The 25,292-nt window shown below is 41.3% G+C and overlaps 2 protein-coding genes across 19 annotated transcripts in view; both read right to left on the bottom strand.

The window, feature by feature from the left end:
* The window catches only part of LOC132240892 (tripartite motif-containing protein 5-like), a 138,969-nt gene that overhangs the window by 10,576 nt on the left and 103,101 nt on the right, over positions 1-25,292 (bottom strand). For 4 of the 18 annotated variants that reach the window (XM_059708711.1, XM_059708702.1, XM_059708703.1 and 1 more), the window contains one exon: positions 2,946-3,015. The exons of 4 other annotated variants lie outside the window; for them this stretch is intronic. In XM_059708711.1, coding sequence (XP_059564694.1) covers positions 2,946-3,011 — 66 coding nt within the window. In that variant the 5' untranslated portion in view covers positions 3,012-3,015. Of the gene's footprint in view, positions 1-2,899; positions 3,016-4,433; positions 4,521-6,512; positions 6,621-17,357; positions 18,175-18,634; positions 18,662-18,953; positions 19,055-23,260; positions 23,284-25,292 lie in introns of those variants that run through there. 10 more of the 18 variants (XM_059708704.1, XM_059708718.1, XM_059708707.1 and 7 more) reach the window with 8 other exon arrangements.
* The window catches only part of LOC132240895 (tripartite motif-containing protein 5-like), a 138,174-nt gene that overhangs the window by 11,378 nt on the left and 101,504 nt on the right, over positions 1-25,292 (bottom strand).

The raw sequence follows: 25,292 nt of genomic DNA, 5'->3' as shown, positions 1-25,292 counted from the left end.
GAAATTCATGCATGGGTAGGGTCTCTAAGCCATGCCGGTGATCAGGGCCAATCGAGGCCTTCCGGCTGCTGGCCAGGGCCTTCCTTCCCTAGCTGCTGGCTGCCGGCCGGGGTTTTCATTTGTTCCATGCCACCCCCTGGTGGTCAGCGCACATCATAGCGAGCAATAGAACTCCCGGTGTCCTGGTCAAACTCCTGAGGGGACACTTTGCATATTAGGCATAAATATATATATATATATATATATATATATATATATATATATATATATATATATATACACACACACACACACACACAAACACACACACACACATACATATACATAATATGTGACAATGTGTTGGTGTAAATGGCATGAGCAAACCCTTTATCAGATATGTACATAAAGTTAGTGAGTGACTTACAAAGACCATTTATTTTCAGTACAGAGTTGCAATGATCCTAATGTATCCAGGGTCCCCCTTCCTACCTTACAGGATTCATCAAAGATGAAATAGGTAAGTTAGAAGGTTCTGGGGAGTCTTGTTGGATAAATAGTAAAATTTTACATTTGCCTGGAAATATGCCAAGGACATTGACAGGAGCCTCATGGTTTGTATGCATATTGATGATGGGGAGTAAGATAGCATAAAGATGTTCATAGGATCACACAAGTCACATATCTGAAAAAATAGAAACACAGATGAAGTAAATATCAATCTTGCAATAGAAATCTCAAAATATTAGGCAAGATCATTCAACTAATTTTTCATCACTATGAATTACATGCTAACAACTAAACTAATACCCACAAACACAGAAATGAGTCTAAACAGACAGTTTAAGCCACTGTGACCCTGACATCAACCTGGAAAGTAACAGTAAATTAAGTCATATGTATATACAAGCTGATGTGAAAAACACTACTAGAGAGATGTGCATGTTGTTGGGAAATCAAATTATTGAGGCAGATAAAGGGTTGTCCAGCAATTCAAACTTAAATACCTAAGGGTTGAACTGAAACCTGAGGAAGATGAAGGAAATAAGGCATATGGGAGAGAAAAACAATTTATTAGGTAAAGGAAATGACCCGTTCATTGAAGATGCACCACATTGTCTGAGATGGAAAATGCCAGTGTGGCTCGTGTGAGAAAACTGCTAGGCCTCCTGAATCACATGAGCCTGCAGTGACCTATGGCACTTAGTGAATTAGGTAACATTTAGGAACACTTTGCCAAGAGCAAAAGTAATCACCAGTGTTGGGTGTGGAGTAATCGATGGATCCAGTGGGGAATTGGGAAGATGAGTTGGATGCACATACAGTTGCCCAGGGGAGAGATGATGATAGCTTTCAGGACAAGAAGATGAAAGACATGGAGAGCAGGTGATGAGTGAGACATAGGATGAGGTAAGAGGAAAGGATTGGAAGTTAGATTAGATTACAGAGAAAAAAGGTTAACATCAAGCCTGGGTTCTTTCTTCCTATAACGGTAATATTGGATAAGTCTTCTAATAAGTTTTTGTTTTTGTTGTCTGGAAAACTCATGAGGCTATAATAAAGTGGAAGGAAGATCAGCTTCATTACAAGGCCAGATTTTTGATGGCAAAATTAGCCTGATATAGAAAGTGCATTTGGGATTAGGAGGATTTCATATACACCTCAAATGCCAGTTAATATGCTTAAATCTCATTTTTCATAAGAGATTTTTGACTTTTATAACCACCTGTGTATCTTTATAGCCCTTGGATGCTATGCCTATGGTCTTTCACAATTTAATTTGCACTCTGTAGCTCTAGGTCAGTTGTTCTCAACCTGTGGGTCGCGACCCCTTTGGCGGTAGAGCAACCTTTTCACAGGGGTTGCCTAAGACCATCCTGCATATCAGATATTTACATTATGATGCATAACAGTAGCAACATTACAGTTATGAAGTAGCAATGAAAATAATTTTATGGTTGGGTCACAACATGAGGAACTGTATTTAAAGGGCCAGAAAGTTGAGAACCACTGCTCTAGGCTTACATAAACTTTAGTGGTTTCACACACCTCTACTAAGTCTGTCTTCTTAAAAGGCTGAGATAACAGAAATAAAGTACCTTCCATAGCACTGTGAAGACCATCACTAATAGCTTCCCTAAGGCAGTCAATGTCAGCATGCCCTGCCTCCTGTCCTATATCTCCAGCTCACCTAAGTGACCCTGACAGCTTATATCTCACAGGTCACAAGATGGTAATCACCATCCAAATTGGAAATGATGCTGGCGGTCAAAGAGGCGTGGACAAAAAGGACCACATGCTAACCTGACTAGCTCAGAGAAGGCCTGTGTGGTAGGTAGCCTTGCAAATTCAGAGACCTACAATAACCACAAAGAATAGTCTGAAATTAAAATTTTTTAAACTAAAATAGCAGTTTTGGTGGTTAGTCATATCCTAGGCTGGCATTTTCCCTGTCCAAGTCAATCTTTAACTGAGCCTCTCCATTGTCCGTTTGCATCTACGATAACATATCGTTGGAATGTCAAGGTAATTTTCCTTTTTTTCTGGACCTGTCAAAGCAGCACTGTATGGAGACCATAAATCACCTCATTGTTATTGAGCTAATTGTTGACTGTTAACTATCCTACACCCATGTAAGTAAAAGATGTCTATCACTATACTTTTTATCCAATCCCAGAGGTTCCATACCCTCCCCTCTTTGCTTTCTTCTGCCTCAGCCTCCCCAATCTATCACCAATGGATTTCATGTAACACACTTATATTTTCTCTTTTGATTCTAATGTAAAATACAAGGCACAAAACTACCATTCTCTAGGGCATTATTTAAATCCATTGAGATCCTGCTCCCAGCAATTGTGGGCAGTTTGGCTTAAATAAATACACAAAACTTCCTCACAGGTTTGAATGTTTCTTAAGTTACCAGAGGGTATCACGGAGTGGTAACACAGTGATGCTCATTCTCCCACCTGGACTCGGTATGGCCCGTGGCTACAGTCTAGGATCAGGAGCTCTCTCAAGAACTTCAAGTACATGGGACTATGAAGCAATAAAGAAAGAAAAGGTCTCAGTAGATATTCATGTCTTGATGGTTGTCAAAGTTTGATGGTTAAAGAAAGATCTGAAGTATCAGTAAATTTTCCCTTTGCTCTGTTCTCTGAAGAGAAAAATTATAAAGGCTGCATGGAGATGAATTTAGACCCACTAACACTGCATCCTAGTGCCACGGTCATCATACATGAAGGGAACCTGATGAGGAATGAGGCTGAAGGAGAACAGACGTGTATTCCAGCTACTGGTCCAAATACTGAAAACAGCCCAGAGGCCACATGCTGTTAGCCCCTGGCTGCAGGATCAGGCATAGACATTGTATCAGGGTAGCTATCATTTAGTATCTATCCCTGGTTTATGACTCCAGCATTTATGATCCAAATTTGGGGTAGGAACCTCCAATTATTTTGCATCTCATCCATGAGCCAACCAATCCTGAAACTCACCAGGAGCCTGGAGAGGAGGGAGGAGCAGGTATGCATTCTGCCTTGGGGCTGCAGAATTTATTTTTTCAGTGAGGCTACAAGGAGCTAAGGTCAAAGCAGCTGCTGCCACAGGACGCAGACAAAGAAAGTGCAGAGGAGCTTGAGTCCTCACACATGGAGTTTGACCCGCCACTACCTAAGCAGTGACCAGGGCTCCCCAGCAGGCAGGCAGATAGATATGGGAACAGGAGTGGTGTCTGCGCTGGAAGGATATCACACATGTGAAGCCATCCTTGAGGACTTAGGGGTTTGTGCCCCACATGAGGCTCTCTGGGCACCTGCACCAGAACCCTGAACCCACAGAGTGTCTGCCTTCAAAAGGAATAAGGCTTGTGCCCAGAGAACACTAGGGGTGTAGGGTACAGGTAATTCCTCTTTGAAAGGGCAGGTGAACAGGACTTAAAGGTCTTAAAGGACTTGCTCCATGACCCGCGCAAAAGCAGGTTTGAGAGGTGCCTAAAGGAAATCCTTCTCCTGCAGGAGGTGTGGAAGCCTGTTGGACTCTCACCTGAGACTGAGACCTGGGGAATGGAGGCCACATTGGTGCTCCACCCACTTCCTTATGAGATCAGGCTGCAAGTCTCTCTAACCAGTCAGTGCTCCTGGGTGTGCCCGCCCCATTCCTCTGCTGCAGCCCCGCCCACCGAGCTGACTGCGGAATGCTAGGCCCCAACCCCTCGCAGAGGCATCACCCCTGCCCCTCCTTCAAGACTCTACTGGATTGGCCTCTGCCAGCCACAACGCCCCCCCCCCCCCCCCCCCAGCTATTGGGCCCCAGGATCTGGTTGTGGGGTTGGGAGGGGATTCGTTTTTCATGCCCAGAGGTCTGCAATAATGAAAGACACAGTTGTTGGCAGACTAGCAACCCCCCTCCCTCCGGCCCCGCCCCAGACAAGGCACAGAGAGCAGAGCAAAACTCACCCCCATTTTTCCAGGGAAAAAGGCCTACTCACTTGGGGAGTTTCAGCGTGAGGGGCAAACGTGGTAATAATTCACTCTCCAAACCAGCTGCAGGAGGAGCAGAGTGAAAATGAAAGTTAAATTCTTAGGGGAGGGGCAGGAAAGGGGAAAAATCTATGGACCAATGAGAGGCCTTCAAGAGGACCTCAGGGAAATAGTAACACTTTGTGCCTTAGCTCAGAGGGGCCAGTGACTACATTCTTAATCCTGTCTCAGTTCTGCTTCCTGAAGCTGTTCTCATGGCTCTCACAGTAATTCATCCTCTGGAGAACCAGGCTGACCTGAGCTGTGACTGTCACACACATCACCCTCATCTTGTTCCCTTAGGGATGAGCTGTCCTGAGGAGGGAATGAAATACCTCCTTCCCCACAGGGAGGACCCTCCCTGAAGGCCCACCTGAGGCAGTGATCCTGGCAGCTCTCCCCTGTCCTGTCCCTACCAGCTAAGCTAAGTGACCCTGGCCAACTTGTGTCCTGGCCGTCCTGTGAGAGGGAACTGTTATGCCCAGATTTCAAGATCCCCAATAGACCACACCAGGGAGCCAGCCATGTCCGATGCAAAAGCAAAGAATCTTTTATTATTATTAATACAGACCCGGGTCTGGTTCCCAGCCTCTACCAATGCAAAGGTGAGACGAGAGAGACAGCCCCGTGGGAAAAGGGGGTTTTAATAGGGGGGTGGAGTGAGGGGAGGAGAGATGACTGTGGGCCCTGCTGATTGGCCAGGCGCAAGTCGGGTCTTGTCACACAGGATGTGGTCACATCCATGGCGCGCACGTTCCTTGATTGTCATTGGTTAGTTTAAAGAAGTCCTGGGTGTGGCTAGCAGAGTAGCAGAGGCTTGGGCTTCCGGGAAGAAGCCTCTGCAGAGCACATGGCCAAGGTAAGATGGAGGGCGTAGCCGAGCACATGGCCAAGGTAAGATGGAGGGCGTAGCCCTCGCCCCTTAAGAACAGCTGCCCAAATCTGAAGTTACCTCAGGTGGTCAGCCAGGGGGCTATCACAGAGTGGTAGCACCGTGATGCTGGCTTTCAGAACCTGGATTCAATAAGGGCAAGATGACGCTTTTTCTAAATGGACTACACAGATCAAACTACATGAAGTGTCATTTTTGGGCAATGTTTTCTAATACCATTTAACATATAATCTTTATAGTCTTAAATAGAAATGAAACAGGAAATTTATACAATTGCTGCAATTCCTGTAGACGCTGTGGGTAAAACAGTACTCCACGACCTCTAATTTGTGATGAGTAATTGACTGTCCACTGGTTGCCCAGATTAAACATTGTTTCTGGGTGTGTCTATGAGGGTGTTGTTTCCAGATGAGAATAGCATTTGGATCTTTGGTAACAATAAATTAGATTGAAGGTCTAAGCAGAACAAAGAGGCAGAGGAAGAAAGAAAGAAGGTGTTCCTTTTGCTTCCTGTCTACCTGCTTGAGTGGGGTATAGGTTTTCTCCTGCCCTTGGACTGGGACTTACCACATTGACTACCCTGGTTCTCAAGCTGTTGAACTTGGACTATACTGCACCACCAGCTTTCCTGAGTGTCCAGTTTGTAAAAGGCAGGGCCAGGAACTATTCAAACTATGTAATCACATGAACCAATTCCTGATAATCAGTCTTTTTCTCATATATGCAGGATCTATAATATTGGTTTTGTTGCTCCGGAGAACCCTGACTGATAGAGTATGAAACAATTCTACAGTCATGTGTTAACTGGCACAGGTGAAATGTGATCATGATAATGGTAATGACTCTGGTGAACAGTGCAATTTCAAAACATGTGTGCCTAAAAATGGCTGAGGGTAGTGAAGGGTACAAGGACAATGTTATAGAGGTAAAACCACACAAAGTCATCTTTAACTCAGTATGAGAAAATCATATAAGGAGAAGCCAGAAAGGAGAGAGAGAGAGAGAGAGAGAGAGAGAGAGAGAGAGAGAGAGATATTTGACTGAGTCAGGCTGGGAGCAGCTATGTCTTTAATAGGAGAGATAGTTAAATACATGAATGAAGAGATGCCCCTTCTTTAACTCACTTTTTTCATTGGTCTTAAGATGTTGTTGTCATGACACTGCTGGTATCTTTTCAGATTATTAACACCAATGAAGCCTCTCATTATGCTGTATGAAATGCTGTAAACATGTCCCTTATATTTCCCATGCGCTCCTCCTGCTCCTGATCTCTCAGCTTTGTTTCTGGGTGTCAGATATGGCCCAAGAATAAGATGAGCAAGGTTAGTGATTTTTCAGAAATTATGGTAGAGCTGTGAGTGTAAACTTGGAAATCTTGTGGGACTAGTGAATACAAAAAAAGCTACAGAGCAGGGCAGCTGTCACACTATTAAGGCTCATAGACCCCGAGAAGACATTGTACTAGGATTTTTGTGAACAGCTTGCTGAAATCCTACATCATTACACTTACAGGAGTTAGACAATGAAGCTTCAAAGAACTCTGTGACTTTCTGTTTTCTTTCCCAAAGTACCTCTCTCTTCCCTGAGCAGTGCAGAGAGAGGACATGACATGAAGGCACAGAGAGTGAGAAAAGCAGTCACAACCTACTTTGTAATAGACACATTGAAGAAGGGAAATGAAGTGGAGGTTTTTCCTAGTTTTTATGACCTGTTTTTGAAGGTAGACTTCAATTGGTAGTGGACAGACAGTTATAACTCAGTGACATACATGCTTATGATGGAAGACCAAGAATAATTTGAGGCTTCTGCAGCAGCTAGAAAGTGACAGAAGAACATCTTTATAAGAGAGATCCAGAGGGAGAAATCCCAAGTTGTACATAAGAACTCTGGTCCAACCTCTGAACTACACATGTTGGAGATAGATGACAAGCAGCCCAATTAGGCTAAGGGGACTGATCACTGATTTTAGCTCCTGCAAAATGGAAGGGAGAATTTAGAATTTGAGTTCGATCAAGTTAACCTATTAAAAAACAATAAACAAACAAATAATAATATTTTTAAGAACATGAAACAGAATTCTGAGTCTCTAAACATCTTTCACAATTTCCCTGAGGGAATTTTAGATGCAATCTAAAATTATTCAACATACAAAAGAGTAGAGGACATGGCCCATATTCAATAGAAAAGGCGATCAATGGAGACCAACTCTGAAATAAGCCAGATCTTATGTGTAGTAAATAAGGGCTTCATAGCAGCTATTATTTCTGGGGTGAAAGATATAGAAGAAAATATACTTATAATCATCACCAAAATGTCAGAAATCAAATAGAAGTAGTTTTTGTTTTTAATTAAAATATTAAAACTACAATCAATCAGAAAACAAATCCAAGTTTAGCTTATGAAAAATTTAGAATCCCAACAAAAAGATTAACTGACATTAAAAGTTGATTAATGGATATTACCCAATTTGAAAATAATAAACATGTCCTCAATAATCTGTAAGAAATATCAAAGTAATAACATAGGCTTAAGGTACAGCACAACTAGTAAAATACAGCAATAAAATATAAAGGATGCATGGAGATGAATTTAGACCAACTAAAACTGCTCACTGCTACCCTGTTCATCAAACACAAAGGGAACCTGATAAGGAATGAGACTGAAGGAAAACAGAAGTGTATTCCAGCTAGTGGTCCAGATACTGAAAACAGCCCAGAGGCCACATGCAGTTAGCACTGGCTGCAGAGACTGTGGTCCAGATCAAGCTCTGATGAACAGCTGGGACAGAGATAGACATTGTATCAGCGTAGATATCATTTAATATCTACCCCTGTTTTATGACTCCAGCATGATCCAAACCTGACATAGGAACCTCCAATTATTTTGCATCTTATCCAAGATCCAACCAATCCCGAGACCCACCAGGAGCCTGTAGACTAGGAAGGAGGAGTAGAGCATGCATTCTGCCTTGGGGCTGCTGAATTTATTATTATGGTTGGGCTACAAGGAGCTAAGGTCAAAACAACAACAACTACCAACTACTGCCAGAGGACACAGTAGAGGAAAGTGCAGATGGAAGAGAGAGAGAGAGAGAGAGAGAGAGAGAGAGAGAGAGAGAGAGAAAATGTATCTATCTAATAGATACCTATTCCATACTATTTTAGAGTCCCTCTCCCACCACAGGCCTTCCAGAAATGGAGAACTAAATAATTTCTTGTGAGACAGAGACCAGAGAAGATACTGGCCAAGTAGCCCAGTGTTTCTATTTCTCTTGGCTAATAAGCAGGTTGGTAAAAGTGGGAAATGAAAATGCCAGACACGTGCTGCAGGAACACTCCTTCCTGTAGCATCTGTCCTGCTGTCTCACCAGAGGGGAGAAGAGGCTTTACTCACTCCTGAGGACATGCAGCCCTTCAGCTCCCTGGAAAGAGTGAGGCTGGCCAGGAAAGAGAAACATTGACCTACATATCTAACTGCTCAGGAGCCCATCCATAACCCCTGACCCTGTCTCTATCACTGGAAGTCATAATGTGAACCAGTACCTGAAACATGGAGCTATACCTGGGCAAACAGAGGAAAGGCTTTCTAATGAAAGATAATTACTTAGGGGAAGAGAAAAGGAGGTCAAATCAACTTTTATCTAGTATATTCACTTAGATTAAAAAAGCTATTCCCTGAGAAACCAAGATGGCAGCATAGGTAAACACTGGAGATTGCTGCCTCGCACAACCACTTCAAAAATACAACTAAAAGACATAACAGACATCATCTAGAACCGCAGGAAGGCTGGCTGAGTGGAAATTCTACAACTAGAAGGAAAGAGTAAAGCATTGAAGGTCTCCCTACATTTATCGGCGGTCTCACCAGTCTTTTCGAGGGTCTTATTAAATTTATCGGCAGCTTCTAGACAGTTCTTTAAAGACCTTAAAAGTGTGGTTTTGAACTCTATATCCAACAGTTTGGTTTCCTCCAAATTCTGTCGTTTGTGTCCTGTTTCTTTGTCTCAGCATTTTTTGTGCTTCGCTGTGTCGATAGAGTGCCTTTCTGTGCTAAGTGTCCCAATTACTTGAGGTAGACACGCTTGGTGCACCCCCTTGTGGGCTTTGTGCACAGTCTTGTTGTAATTAAGCCTTGATTGTTGTAGTTATCACTGTGAGAAATTGACCTCCAGGCCAATTGGCTGTGAGAATCAGCTGTGTCTGCAGTGGGAGAACTTCTGTGCTGGAGACACCCCTCTGGAGATAGACTTGCTTCAGTGGGGCTTTGGTGCTCACTGAATCTGCCCCCTGAGTGTGTCTTTTATGGTTCCACAGAGCTGCAAGCTGGATGGTCCCAATCTGACCTCTTGGCTTCCTGGATCCTGGATCTCTATGGAGGTGCTAATCTAGCCTTTGCCTGAGGCTATCCAACATAAGTCTCCCTACAGGGCTTGGGTAGGGTGGGTCCCACGGGATCAACAGGGTGGGGTTAGCAATTATGGCTACTCTCAGTCTTGCCCTCAGAGGCTCTGCTTCTCAGTGTCCCAGTAATCGCTGCAAGCCCCACGGAGAGAAAGCTGCCCTAGGGTTCTGAGCGATGCCAGACAGTCCCGCTTCTCCCGTATGAGTCTGGTTCCCTAGAGACTCACCCGGAACTGGAGCTCAGAGCCTGAGACGCCCTCCCGATTGAAAACGACAATCGAGCCCTCAGCCGCCAGCCCGCTCCACATGCACTCCGCACCTTAGTATTTTACTTCATCACTGCGCCTCCTCTGAGTCTCGGTATGCTATTCTCTTTCCTCCTAGTTGTAGAACTTCCACTCATCCAGCCTTCCTGTGGTTCTGGATGATGTTCGTTCCGTCTTTTAGTTGTATTTTTGAAGTGGTTGTTCGAGGCAGCAACCTCTGGTGTTTACCTATGCTGCCATCTTGGTTTCTCAATTTGTACTTTTTAAAAATATATTTTGTTTAAATTTATTTCAGAGAGGAAAGAAACATCCCTTCCGTGGAACTAGATTGATACCCAATGCTATTGGGCTGCAGAAACAGAGAGAGCAAGACCATCTTGGTATCCTGGGAATTTTGTGTCTGTAGATATTGGGTATTATCCTTGGCCTGAACATAAGGCAGTGTGTCAGTAGTCACCTAAGCTATGTGTGTTTAGGCAGGAGGAGATGTGTTTATATACTCTGGATGACACACATGACAGAGACCTGTGAAACACAAATTCCAACGAGGCATCTGTTATTAGGAGAGAAAAGACTCAATATCAAGGTTGGTTATACACTGGAGAGATAAAATCTATCCGTTTCCAAACACATTAAGTGCCGTTATGAGTTGAATTGTGTCCTTCTGATAGATATTGAAATCTAACCCCCAGAATGTTTGAGAGTCACTTTGTTTGGAAACAGTGTCTTTGCAGGTGATAACATTAAAATAAAATCAAGAGGGTGGGCCTTAATACAATATGAATGTGTCCTTATGATAAGGGGAAATTGGTACAGAGATAGACATATATAGATGAAGAATGTCATGTGAAGAAGAAAGCTGAGATCAGGATGATTCCACTGCACACAAGGAATGCAAACAAATGCCAGCCAATGTTTGAAAGTCATATGAGGGGTTTAGTTAACATCCTTGAAACCTTTCCTATATAGTACATCAGTAAGTACCAATGAGAAGGTGAACCTGCTCTTCGCATCCAGACACTTAGGAAGTTATTTGGATGTGTAAAATAGAAGCCAATACAGTTTTATATGACAGGTGAATCCATTTGGCATTGTGATTTTAATTAAAAATTTTCAATATTTATAAAACAAACTTTCTCCTGTTTTGAGGGACCTGTAATTGCCCCTGAGCATTCACTTAATATACACCAGATATGGATCTTGTTCCAGTATAAAACACCCATACATGATCTCTGAGATGAGGGAGAAAAGGAAAGCACACATCAAAATCTAAGTAACACAGAGATTAAGGTACAAATTGCTCAAAGGGGAGACTAAGATGGCTTTCTTTTAGAAAAATTGCTAACTCCTTTTCATAGCTCCATGCAAAGGGAAAGTGAGCAATGGGTTAAGGTAATAACAATGAAGGAGTATGTGTAAGATGATACAGAACACTTCTAAACAAGAGAAGACACCAAAGAGTCATGGAGGTAACAGTGAGCCATAGAAATCAGGAGGGAACAAATTCCCTGTTCCTGGGCCTCCAGAGAGAAAAGAGACCACATGGGGGCTACAGTGATGGGCAGCAATCTGGCCATCTAGCTAGCCTCTCTCATCGGGCTGCCAAAGGGTTGGTCACTTATCAGGGACGTTGTGCACAGCTTCCCAGAAGTTACCACGAGTGAAGGTTCAGTACTAAGGGAAGGGGCAGCAGGTGTCATGCCCAGTCTCAAAGGTGGCAAGAAGCCCAAGAAACAGGCCAAAGGTATGGGTAGCTAAGGCATTCCAGCAGAAAGCAAAGGCCAAGGGAAAAGGCTTCCAGGACACATGGGAAATGAAGGAATCTGTCCAGAAATGAGCTGTTCCTTGTGCCTGGGGCAATGGTGATCCTAAATTCCATTTCTGCTGTAACATCTGGATTTCTTGTGATAACATCTATTGCCACTTACAGCTAGGATGAAGGAATGTTGTCTGTGAGCTTACTGTACATTTAAGAATAAAGTTTTGTAAAAACAAACACACAAATAAATAATGCTAATTTAACAGAAGAGTAAGAGGACCAGCTTCAAGAGGATCCCTGCAGAGCCCCTAAGAGCCTGCCCCTCCCACATGCCTCCTGATAAGGGCTCTCACTCCTGCTGGCCTCACCAGGGGCTTGGGCTTTATGAAGAGGGAGAACAGGGCTCATCTCACAGGCTTCCTGGAGAACAGGAGGGAGGGATTTTCTTTCTGGGAAAGGAGAATTCTGGCTCACCTTGGAAAGGTAGAAAGTACAAACTACAGAATAGGAAAAAGACTAGGGTAACTCAGCCTGGAGAAATAATGGTCCCTCCAAGAAATAAATAAGAATATGCTATTTTAAACCCCCTTTCTCTAAAGATCACTCTTCCCCTTGACTCAGTATTTCTCTTTTCTGCAACCTCAGCAGAGACACCCACAAGCAGAGCATCTTCAGAACCTCAAATTAAGACAACAAACACATTCAGTCTGCTTCTCCAAAGCCTCCTGTCCTTTGTCCCCAGAAACTGTCTTAACTCTGTGGAGGAGATCAAATGAAGTCTAGTCAAGATTCACTCAGCAAGCCAGTGACCAGCTCTCCACAAAGGAGCTCCCCCACAGGAGTGGAGTGCGAAATGGAAGCTAAGTTCATAGGAGTGGAAATGAAACGAAGGAAGCAGAACAGAAACTCAAGGACAATAACAATGGGAAGTCACCAGTTAGGACACTTGGGGAAGTCAATATTCAGTATATTTTTATAGTTTGATCTCTTTGGTAGATTATTCTTGCAAGAATATTTAAATAAGCCAAAACCGGTTTGGCTCAGTGGATAGAGCATCGGCCTGCGGACTGAAAGGTCCCAGGTTCGATTCCGGTCAAGGGCATGTACCTGGGTTGTGGGCACATCCCCAGTAGATGTGCAGGAGGCAGCTGATCGATGTTTCTCGCTCATCGATGTTTCTAACTCTCTATCTCTCTCCCTTCCTCTCTGTAAAAAATCAATAAAATATTTTTTAAAAAAGAATATTTAAATAAGAAGAATGCGAAATCCAATGACACATTCTATAGCTTGCCTGACTACTCAGAATTGCAATTCAATTCTATACCTAGTAGTTAAGCTTATCCTATATTCATGTCCTAGAAAACTTCCTAGGTATAAAGTCTTGATTCAAGGAAGTCTGGGTATCTGCCCTTTGTAATGGAGAGTGTGATGGGGAATATAATCAATTACAGAGCTCTGTTAGTTTGAGCTCAATGGTAGCAGCCTTCCTGGTGAAAGGTAAAATTAAAATTTTAGTAAAGATCCTTCTTTCCAAATAGCAGCTACAAAGAGCTGGTATTTAGAAAATTTTTGAACCTATTGACAAATTTTTTCCATAACACCATTGAGTCCGAGCTGGCCCTTCAGATAACTACCAGTTTTTGTTTCTGACATAATGTGGTACAGCTGTGGCAGTGACATGTTACCAGCAACTAGGAGGCAGGAAGCTCATGGAGGTTAACACATGGTGCTCTTCAAGTGGAGTCTTTCTCTGGGAAACACACACAACTCCATAAGTGCCCACTTTCCCCACTTCTTTGGGAAACATTTGGACCTTTTTGCACCATCAATCAAAAGCAGAACTGAAAAATATTAAAAATAATAAATTTAACAAGGTACAGTGTATGCATGACATAGTACTCTAATAAAAATAGAATGGCAAAACATAAGCATAATTTTTTTAAAGAAAAACTGAAACATTTCTATTTCCTCTACATGTGCTTGTGCCCTATTATAAATTTTGTCCTTCTGAAAACATGTTTCAAATGCTATAGCTACAAGCTGGTGGAAGCTCCAGACAAGGGTCCCTCCTGACTGACAAGACTGCGAGCTAGGCAATGTTCACACATTAACTCATATGAGACATGGAAGGCATCCAAATTGTTGATGTTTTTTCTAATGAAAGCACAGATATTTTGATACTGTTTGTAACCCATAGTTGAGTAACATAAGCTTGGCCTTATAAACTCTTCTTTGTTCACATATGTCTATGAGGCAGGAACTGGAATTTATATAAGTGTATTTCCTGAGCCATATTGATAATTTTCATTTCATGGATATGAATGAATTTATTTCTCACTATAAGTAAACTCTTGATGCTTTTGCAAATGCAAAGATAAGCATGTAAATTTTGCACAAAGTGCATTCTGAGAGCTGGCATTTTTCCTTTATCATCACATAAATACTATCTTTGAGTATCCCTGTTCATCCAGCCCCTTCATCCAACCACAGATTTATAAAGGCAGGAAGGGATCTTCTTTATGTTATTCTTTATTGTGTCAGATTTATTACAAAATATTGGTATATGGGGAATGATATTTAAATAGAAAGACATACAGTTATATTGTAATGGACATAATTTTCATTACAATGAGCATGCTGATGATGATCATATTTCTGGTCTATTGTTGGTGTTACTGTCAACATAATTGCTGTGGTCATTAATAAAATTGGTATTATTAGCATTTATATAAACTCTTTTGACCAATTTTATTTAACAACTAGAATACCATTGCACGAAGATTCACGCAATAGGTCTTCCTTCCCCTGGCTGCCAGCACCGGTTTACCTCCGGCACCCGGGACCCAGGCCTTTGGTTTGGCCGAAGCGGAGAAGCCAAGCCTCTTCAGTCTGCAGTCTTCACTCCATGCCTGCATATGCAAATTAACCGCCATCTTTGTTAGGTTAATTTGCATACTCATCCTGATTGGCTGGTGGGTGTAGCGGAGTAACACCAATTTGCTTGTTTCTCTTTTATTAGTGTAGATTGTTTTTACATTCTGTTTTGTTCTTAAGATGTACTCAGATACTTACCCCAATGTCTATTTGTTATCTACATCACCACACTCTAACCACATTACTTCCTGTACCCTATTATTTTCAGTCCAGAAACAGTTAAGAATCATAGATCCAAAGTCAAAGAACTTCTTTCCAACAGGAGATGTATGGACTAAAGGGAACACAGAGCCCTGAGGAGAATGTATCATTCCCTGGGCCTCAGAACATTATATTCTGGGATGTGGACCACAGCAATGTGCTTAGCTCTAGAGATGGACTTTAAGTGATAGGAGAAGGAGCATAATTCATTATGGTTTCCTATTTGCCTAAAAACCAGGAAACCTAATTGTAGTCTTTACTGAAGAACCATGATCTGTCTGTATTTCAGAAGACCAGACATGGTTATCCAACCAAGCCCTGCATCAATATCCACTGCAGATTCAACTCCTCTCTCACTGGGGGCTGGGGGTGAAAGAACAGGCTTATTTCCTTCCTGGGGACTGCCATAGTACATTAGCTCACAGGAAAGATTGAGGACAACATGGAGAAACCAACTGAAAACAAAAGTATGCCTGTGAGTACATGCGTGGTGTGTGTGTGTATTTATCAGAGGCAGAGCTTAAGTAGCTTTTACACACACACACACACACACACACACACACACACACACACACACACACTGAGTGGCCAGATTATTATGACCACCTGATGTTTGTAGGCAAATTAGCCGTACACTGCATCGTATGGGATATGGAAGCTGAAAGCCTGATCAAACACCTTTGCTGTCTGCAGTTACCAAGAAAAAACGTCTCCAATTTGCACAGGAACACAAGGATTGGACAGTCGAGCATTGGAAAAGAGTCATGTGGTCCAATGAATCATGTTTCCAGTTGCATCATGCAGATGGCAGAGTGAGAATTTGGCGGAAACAGCATGAAAGTATGCACCCCACATGCATGAGTACAACCCGTCAAGCTGCTGGGGGCAGTGTTATGGTTTGGGGCATGTTTTCCTGGCATGATTTGGGCCCTTTAATTCGTGTGGAACAATGTCTTAGTAGCACAACATACTTTAGTATCATTGCTGATCAAGTTCATCCTATCATGTTGATAGCATATCCCAATGGAGATGGCTTCTTCCAACAAGACAATGCACCATGTCACAGTGCTCGTATTGTGCAGGAGTGGTTTCAAGAACATGAGGGAGACTTTACCTTGCTTAGGTGGCCCCCACAATCACCAGATCTCAATCTAATTGAGCATTTGTGGGGCGAAGCTAAACGAGCCATCAGGCAGCTGGTTACACAACCATCAAGTCTCCCAGAACTGGACAGTGCTATTCATCAGGCATGGTGTCAGATTCCTCGCATCACCTTTCAACATCTCGTGGAGTCAATGCCAAGAAGAATTGCCACAGTATTGAAGGCAAAAGGTGGCCCAACGAAGTACTGATGGGGTGGTCATAATAATCTGGCCACTCAGTATATATATATCCCACATTCAAAGGCTGTTAAATCGCGTTGTTTACACATATCTTCAGAAAAAAAATCACTTCTAGGGTCGTGATAAACAACTTGCTTCCCTATTTATAATGGTCTGGCTCTCTAGTAACTTCAGCATGAAATTATAGCTAATTTTCCGGCAAACATCAGGTGGTCATAATAATATGGCCACTCAGTGTATATATTTACAAATGTAAAATAGGATATCCTAGAATTTAATTTATTTGATCAGGACTAATATGTAGTAACAGCAGAATTATAATAAAATGCTCAATGTCTCTCTCTCTCTCTCTTTCTCTCTCTCTCTCTCTATCACACACACACACACACACACACACACACACACACACACACACACACATACACTCACACACACAGACTTATCTATCATTGACAGAGCTGGACGTATCTAGACAGTAGCACAGAGGTATCTGAGATCTGAATCATGAGACTTCAGTCAAAACCACCCGAGTGCCCCTTAAGGCAAAAACCTGTTTAATGAGACACTGACACCGTTTATATTTCTCAGTAATTAGTGGGGAAAATGTTTATTCAGTTGAGACACTTACATGTTATATATTTAATGACATTTTTCCTCTCACAGTGATTCTAACTATGGTGGGTTTTATTACCAGGACCATTTACAGAAAATAAAATCAGCATTCAAGTATTTTATTCATGGTTCACTGTGCATATTTGGGGAGATTGGACTTGAACTCAGACACTCTGGACACAAAGCTTCCACTCTTGGTACATATTATTTATAATATTTTCTCCTTCACTCTTTGACAAATAATGAACATCGCAGGGTAAACTGACACACACCTGAGGATTCATTCTGAAGTGAATGACTCTTATACAGGATCTTCAATAATGTACAAAAGTTGTTAGAAAGCTTTCCATCATCTTCTGTCAGAGGCAGAGGACATGAGATTTTAAGAAATTGGTAGAGATTTTACATACATGCATGTCATTTTTTAATGAGGCATTAGTCATTTTCCTTAGAATTATAAAAATGATGAACTAGCATTCTTTATTAATGCAAATAAGATACTGGGATAAATATAACATGTGGCAAATTATATACCCTACTGATGAAGGAAGGGTATTCAAATCAGAAGAAAAAAAGCAGCAAAGATTAGATGGTGACAGTGATGCAGAAAAACTCAGTTTGTTAGATGCATTCAAGGAAAGAGACTACACAGAAGTGGGTGAGGATATGAGAGTTTTAAGAGCTTGGAGAACACAGTTTCAGAGAGTCAGAATATTTCATAGTATTGAAATATGGATAAATTTCCTGATTAAAGCAACATGAAGAGAATTTATAGATAAGAAACCCATGGTTTGTGATATTCAAAAATGAGATAGTGCAAGCCTTGTAGTCCAGGAAAACTCCAATACGACGGGGAGGAATGGTCAGGAACAGAGTTAAGAATGAAGGTTTGGAGGAGGCAGAATTCACAAAAGCCTTATATTCAGAATAATTCTGTAACCCTATAACCCAGTAGCCATTTTTAGGTTGATACCGAAAGCTAACAAGCTGATTTTTAATTTGTTTTCCAAAATCCATCCTAATGGAGACAGGATATTTCCCCACACATACCCCCAGAATCCAGGCATGTTTCTGTGACACATCCACCTCCCAGTAATGCTTCCCTGATGTGATAGATGGTAATCCTAGGACACCATAATCTTCATAATCTTCTCTCTCAGGTGGACAATGTGTTCTCTGAAAAAAGTCACTGAAGTCACTTCTCACTCCTCTCTCATATGCAGAAATAGCAATATTTGAATTAGCCCTCCGATGATCCAGGGTCACATTTGCTGTAAAAAATTACAGTGCTATGTGAGGAAAATGATGTATTACTGTGACATTGCAAGAAAGATCTTCAGAATAAAATGAGTAGGAACTGGGAAAAACTTGTTTTGGTCTTTGAGAAGCAGGATAACATTGTAGAAATATAATGTGTATGTCTGTTGGAAGGAAAACATGGATCTTCACAACCGCTCACACCCTAACCCACTTCTGTGTAGAGTCTCTTTCCTTGGGTGCATCTAACACACTGAGTGTATCTGCACCACTGTCAGATACACTGACACTGTATCTTTGCTGCCTTTTGTTTTTTCTGGTTTGAACACCCTTCCTTCATCAGTAGGAATATTTGCCTCGTGTTACATTTATCTTAATATCTTATTTGCATTAGTAAAAAGACCTAGTAGAAATGCAATATTCTAAAAGAAGATGAGGACAGGGTAGTTTCATGATACTGTGATTTCGACTTACCCCAGTAGCGGCGCACCTCTGTCAGTTCTGAAAGTAGAAAAAATACATAATATAAAATATAAGCAAAAGAGTCTACATTAAAATCTATTTTCTCTCCAGATCAGGGGAAAGACTGGTGTCTATGTAAGGTAGTACATGGAAGAATGAGAGGTGAACAAGGCAGTTGACCACTCCCCAGTGAATATGCCCATATAGTCAGCACATAATATCCATTTTCCTTTGTCTCCTCTACCCAGACCTAGAAATGGAACTCTTCTTCCTCTTTAACCACCATCATAACAAGAATCCACAGATACCCACTTGTTCTAGCATTCCTCACCATTAAACACTTGCAGCATCCCTCTCAGATCAGGAATTTGGAACTGTCTCCTGTGTTCCTTGGAGATAGTTTCTAGCTTCTTCAGAGTGAAGGTCTTACTCCTAGGGACGACAAAACAAGATCTCCACACCTCTGCAATTTTTGACTCTCCCAAACCACTGATTTTTATCCATTCACCTTGTTGAATACTTCAGCATCCTTCCATGGACCCCTGAGAAAGTAGACTCCTGAGCTTAGAGTCAGAAAAATTGTGCTTGGTCCATTTTCCGAGGTGCCTTTTGTTTGATCCTGGGAAGGAGTATACCTCTCAGAATCACAGCTTATTCTTTTCAAGATGAATATCCTCTCCTCTCTAACTTCTAAAAATCATATGAAATTATATGCAATAGTGGATTTCTTTTTTAATTAAATCTTTATTGTTCAGATTATTACAGTTGTTCGTCTTTTTTCCCCCCATAGCTCTCCTCCACCCAGTTCCCACCCCACACTCTGCCCTTACCCTCCCACTGTCCTCATCCATAGGTGTCCAGTCTTTTCCTGTACCCCCACACCTCTTTCCCTCCAAATTGTCAGTCCACTCCCTTTCTATGTCCTGGTTCTATTATATTCACCAGTTTACTCTGTTCATCAGGTTTTTTATTCACTTGACTTTTAGATTCACTTCTTGATATGTATTTGCTGTTCATAATTTTTATCTTTACCTTTTTCTTCTTCCTCTTCTTAAAGAATACCTTTCAGCATTTCATATAATACTGGTTTGGTGGTGATGAACTCCTTTAGCTTTTTCTTATCTGTGAAGCTCCTTATCTGACCTTCTATTCTGAATGATAGCTTTGTTGGATAAAGTAATCTTGGTTGTAGGTTCTTGCTATTCAACACTTTGAATATTTCTTGCCACTCCCTTCTGGCCTGCATAGTTTCTGTTGAGAAATCAGCTGACAATCATATGGTTACGCCAGTGTAGGTGACTGACTGTTTTTCTATTGCTGCTTTTAAGATTCTCTCTTTGTCTTTTGTCCTTATGATGTGTCTTGGTGTGGTCTTCTTTGGATTCCTTTTGTTTGGGGTTCTCTGTGCATCCTGGACTTGTAAGTCTATTTCTTTCACCAGGTAGGGGAAGTTTTCTGTCATTATTTCTTCAAAGAGGTTTTCAATATCTTGCTCTCTCTCTTCTTCTGGCACCCCTAAATTCGGATGTTGGTGCACTTGAAGTTATCCCAGAGGCTCCTTACACTATCTTCATATTTTTGGATTCTTTTTTCTTTTTGCTTTTCTGATTAGGTATTTTTTGCTTCTTCATATTTCAAATCTTTGGCTTGATTCTTGGGATCCTCTTGTCTGCTGTTGGATCTCTGTATATTATTCTTTATTTCAGTCAGTGTATGCTTAATTTCTAGTTGGTCTTTTTTCATATCCTCCAGGGTCTCACTAAATTTATTGGTGATTTCTAGAAAATTCTTGAAAAACCTTATAACTGTGGTTTTGAACTCTATTTCCAGTCGTTTGCTTCCTTCATTTCTGTCATTTGTGACCTGTTTCTCTGTCTCAACATTTTGGTTGCTTCCCTGTGTTGGTAGAGTGGCTTTGTATGCTAGGTGTCTTATAGGTCCCAGTGGCTCAGCCACTCCAATTACCTGAGGTGGACACTCTTGGTGTACCCCTTTGTGGGCCTTGTGCACAATCTTGTTGCAGTTAAGCCTTGATTGTTGTAGGTATCACTGGGAGGAATTGACCTCCAGGCCAATTGGCTGTGAGAATCAGCTGTGTCTGCAGTGGGAGAACTTCTGTGCTGAGGACACCCTTATGGGGCAAAACTTGCTTCAATGTGGCTTTGGTGCTCACTGAGTATGCCCCCTGAGTGTGTCCCTTATGGATCTGAGGAGTTTTAATTGGATGGTCCCACTCTGACCACTGGGTACACTGGCTCTTGGATCTCTAAGGAGGTGCTAATTTAGCCTCTGCCTGAGGCTACCCAGAAGGAACTACAAAGAGATCTGCAGATTCCCCTTCCTTGTTTGAAGTTTGGAGGTGCCCAGATGAGGCTCAGCTGTGAAACAATGCAAGCTGCTGTGGGGCCTTGGGCCTTCTCTTGGAAGTTCTGTGTCTGTCTGGCCCAGCTGCAGTTTGTTAGGTAATTTTCAGATTGAAAAGAGCCAGGCCTTTCATATGCAAAAGCCTCTGCTGCAGCTTGGGTGGGGCGGTGTCTCAGGGAATCAACAGGGTGGAGCAAGCAGCTATGGCTGATCCTCAGCCCTGCTCTAAGAGGCCCTGTGTCTCAGTGTCCTGGTAATTCTCACAAGCACTGCTGAGAGAAAGCCACCCTCGACTTCTGAGTTCTGCCCACTGCCAGACAGTCCAGTTTCTCCCCATATGAGTCTAGGTCCCCAGAGACTTCCTGGAACTGGAGTTCAGAGCAGTCAGGAGCTTGTGACTCCCTCCCTATTGGAAAAGACAGCCACGTCCTCAGTTGCCAGCCCTTGTTGCGTGTGCCTTGTACCTCTGCACTCCACCTCCGCAGCTCCTCTGAGTCTCAGTGTGCTTTTCTCTTTCCTTCTAGTTGTAGAATTTCCACTCAGCCAGCCTTCCTGTAGTTCTGGATGATGTCCGTTCTGTCTTTTAGTTGTATTTTTGAAGTTGTTGGGGGAGGCAGCAATTTCTGGTGTTTACCTATGCCCCCATCTTGGTTCTCCTCGTGGATTTCTTTAAAATGCCAAATTTGGTACCTTGAAATGAATTAATGTAAGGAAAAGCCATGACATGGATGTAGAGTCCTAGCATTATGACAAGAAAGGAAGGTTGCAGAACCTAGCTCTTGGTGGTTTGAGACATACTGTGTGGAAATACTGTCTGGAGAGGAATAAGACCTTTAAATGTTACTCCCCAGTAGGGAGGCCCCAGGAACAATATCTGAGATTTCAGTTGCTCTGGGAAAAAATGTAACACTTGGGAAAGACATTATTGACACTGTACTTACAGTGGTCTGAATTTCATGTGCTTGGAAGAGATTGATGTTGTCAAGTAGATGTTCAAATTTAGACATAGAAGTAGGCATTTTCCCCAGTGGTTAGAGCATCAGCCAGAGGACTGAAGGGTCGCAGGTTCTATTCCTATCAAGGGCATGCGACTGGGTTGTAGGTTTGAACTTCAGACCCAGTTGGGGCATGTGTGGAAGGCAACCAGTCGATGTGTCTCTCTCACATTGATGTTTCTCTCTCTCTCTCTCTCTCTCTCTCGTTCCCTCTCTCTCCCTATCTCTCTTTCTCCTTATCTCTTTCTTTCTCTCTCTCTCATTCCCTCTCTACCACCCTCCCTACATTCCAATCACTATCTGATGGTCAGTGGACAAAAAGTAGTATTTTTAGGTGAGGATTAAAAAAATTTTAGACACAAAGATGGTGCCCTTCCATTCGCGTCAAAAGTACATGAGCAAGAGCCCTACCTGGTTTGGCTTAGTGGATAGAGCATCAGCCTGTGGACTGAAGGGTCCCCAGTCTAATTCCAGTCACAAGCACATGCCTGGGTTGCAGACTTGATCCCCAGTAATGGGGATGAAGGAGGCAGCTGATCAATGACTCTCTCTCATCATTGATGTTTCTCTTCCTCTCCCTTCATCTCTGAAATCAATTTTTTTTAAAAGTACGTGAGAAAGATGGATCAATTGTTTGTGTCAGAGTCAAAATATTCCTTGATATTTATGTTTGTTTTTGAAAATACAGAGAAACCATTTTTGTTTGAGTATTTTATAACTATTGAGAATGAACCAGATTTTATGGTAGGATATTTAGGTGGGGAGAAGTTGCTGAGTTTGGATTAGAGGCAGTTAAACATAAGATGTTGCAGTATCAGGCTCATGTGGCCACATTAATTTTGTTCAATCAGCCTGTCTGTATCTGACTCAGATTTCTGCAGTACATAGGTGATGGATTTATTGTTGAAATGTCATGTTTTCTTCAGCTCCTAGGCAGCCAGAATTTGAGACAACTCAGTTACATTTAAATTTCTGCTCTGGGAATAGAAGATACCAGGTCCTTTTATGTTGGGAGAAAGTCAATTGGGAGGAAAAAAAGAGAGAGAGAGAGAGAGAGAGAGAGAGAGAGAGACATGTACTACTATTTGTAATACTTTAAACAATAAAAAAATATTTAAAAAATATTCAATCGATATGTGAACAGAAATTCAAGCTAAAACTACAACCAGCTTGTTCTGTCCTGAGCAATATTTTATCCTAATTAACTACCAGATAACTCTAATGGCTTTAAACCTCTTCTTACAGGACAAAACATCCATTGTTTGTCTTCCACACATACCTTTCCAGGATGCCATTCACATCCTAGGGACAAAAGAGAAAACATAAGTCAAAAAGTAATAAGTCCTCCTCACTTACAAAGCTTCATCACACACCCAGCAACCCCCTGATCTGGTGGGAATAGAGATGGTCCTAATGTGAGAACAAAATAGTAAAGAAAAGATCCAGGTGTATCATTTCAGAAGACTCATGAACAGTTGTCAGTTTTCCTAAAATATTGACCCTTGTGGAAGAACACCTTTAGCTTCCAGTACCTGGAGATGAGACATATTTATGAGAAAAGCATGAGGCCATCATATTTTCCCATGTTCATAAGACTCCTCATGAGTTGATTTGAATAATTCATGGTTTGCTCATTTATTCAACACAAATGTAAAGTAATTAACTATTACTTGTCAAGTTTTATGCCTTAATTGGAAGAATCAAAGATGAGTAGTTAGAGTATTTCTCAAAAATTCACATGGCTTCCACTTAGTGTACAAGCAAACAAATGTATTAATGTAGGCATTTCTCAAATCTCCCTTCTTGTTTCACCCACTATCCACAGTTGATCTTGTACACACCCTTAAATTCGATGCACACTTATGCATAATTTTTTTCCAAAGTCTTTATTTTTACTCAGATTTGTCTCTTAAATGCAGGTTACTATAATGCCTAGGAAAGCACCCACATGAACCAGTAACTTAGGCTGTTTACTATGTAACTTACTTTTCAGAAAACAAATTACTACCTCTTTTCTACACCTTTGTCCATGTTAACAACATCCATTTGGTCACTGTTCTAAATACTACAATATTTACTGCGTTTCAGTCTCCAACAAAACAGTTTAGTCCATATTATTAATTATTTTTGTCATCTGAAATTGTTTATCATCACAAATTTGTTCCTTTAAACAGATATGCACAAATATATTTGGTATCACCTATCTGAGACTAACTTTTTTCATGACACCCAAAACTAGGCCAACCAGAGGATCAACATACACACACACACACACACACACACACACACACACACAAACACACACACACACAAATTGCTTTGTTCTCTATATTAGGGTCTTATTGTTGTACATGACAAAAAGAAATTAAAAATAGGTAAAGTAGAGAAAATGAAAAGGAATTTGGGGGACAGTTTTAATTTAATCAAGCTTCATCTTGAAGTTCAAACATTGTAATCAGGACCTGGTTTATGTCATTGTCCAAACTCTACCTCTTTATTGAGTTTATCCTCAGTTCTTGAAAAAAAATATTATTTCCTCATATAAATTTCATCTAAAAGTATACCTTCCCAGTTATATCAAATAATTCTAAGGCCTGCATGGCATGGGCCTGCATTAGATTAAGTCCCCCTATTAAAAGTATCATTGCACTGTGGCTGAAGTAATAAAAAGCAATATTGGAGGCAAGTATCCATATTTTACTGGAATTAATTTAGTATCAATATGCAATAGGTCTTGATAAAATAGGATTCATATTGTAATGAGAAGAGCAACCACCACAAAAATAAAAAAAGTTTAAAACAAATTTTATGCTAGAAATATTTGGTTAACTCAAAAGAAGCTATTCAATGAGAAAGAGAACAATGAAAATTGTAGGTGGCATATAAAAGCTAATAGCATGATATAAGTTAAATAGAGCTACATTGACAATTGCATTAAATGTCATTGCTTTAATTCACCATTTAAAAGATAGAGATTGCTGGTCTAGCTAAAAAGCAACTTATAGTATTGCTGCTTATAGGAGACATATTTTGGATTCAAAGATACAAATTTGGCAAAAGTAAAAAGAGAATCTTGGACAAAATGGTGGACTAGGTAAAGAATGTGTTTGTTTTCTCCAGAACTCATATCAAAATTATAATTAAATTATAGAATAACCACCTTTGAGAACCACATGATGACAAGATGAACAGATTGGTATAACTAAAAATTTAAAGAAGCCACCTTGAGACTGGTAGGAAAGGTGGAGATGAAACTGGCTGGTAACATACCCATGTGTGGAGGTTAAGAATTGGGACAGCCATTCAGCCTG

The sequence above is a fragment of the Myotis daubentonii genome, chromosome 9 (genome assembly GCF_963259705.1).
Source record: "Myotis daubentonii chromosome 9, mMyoDau2.1, whole genome shotgun sequence".
NCBI lineage: Eukaryota > Metazoa > Chordata > Mammalia > Chiroptera > Vespertilionidae > Myotis > Myotis daubentonii.
This window is presented reverse-complemented; position numbering and strand designations above follow the sequence as displayed.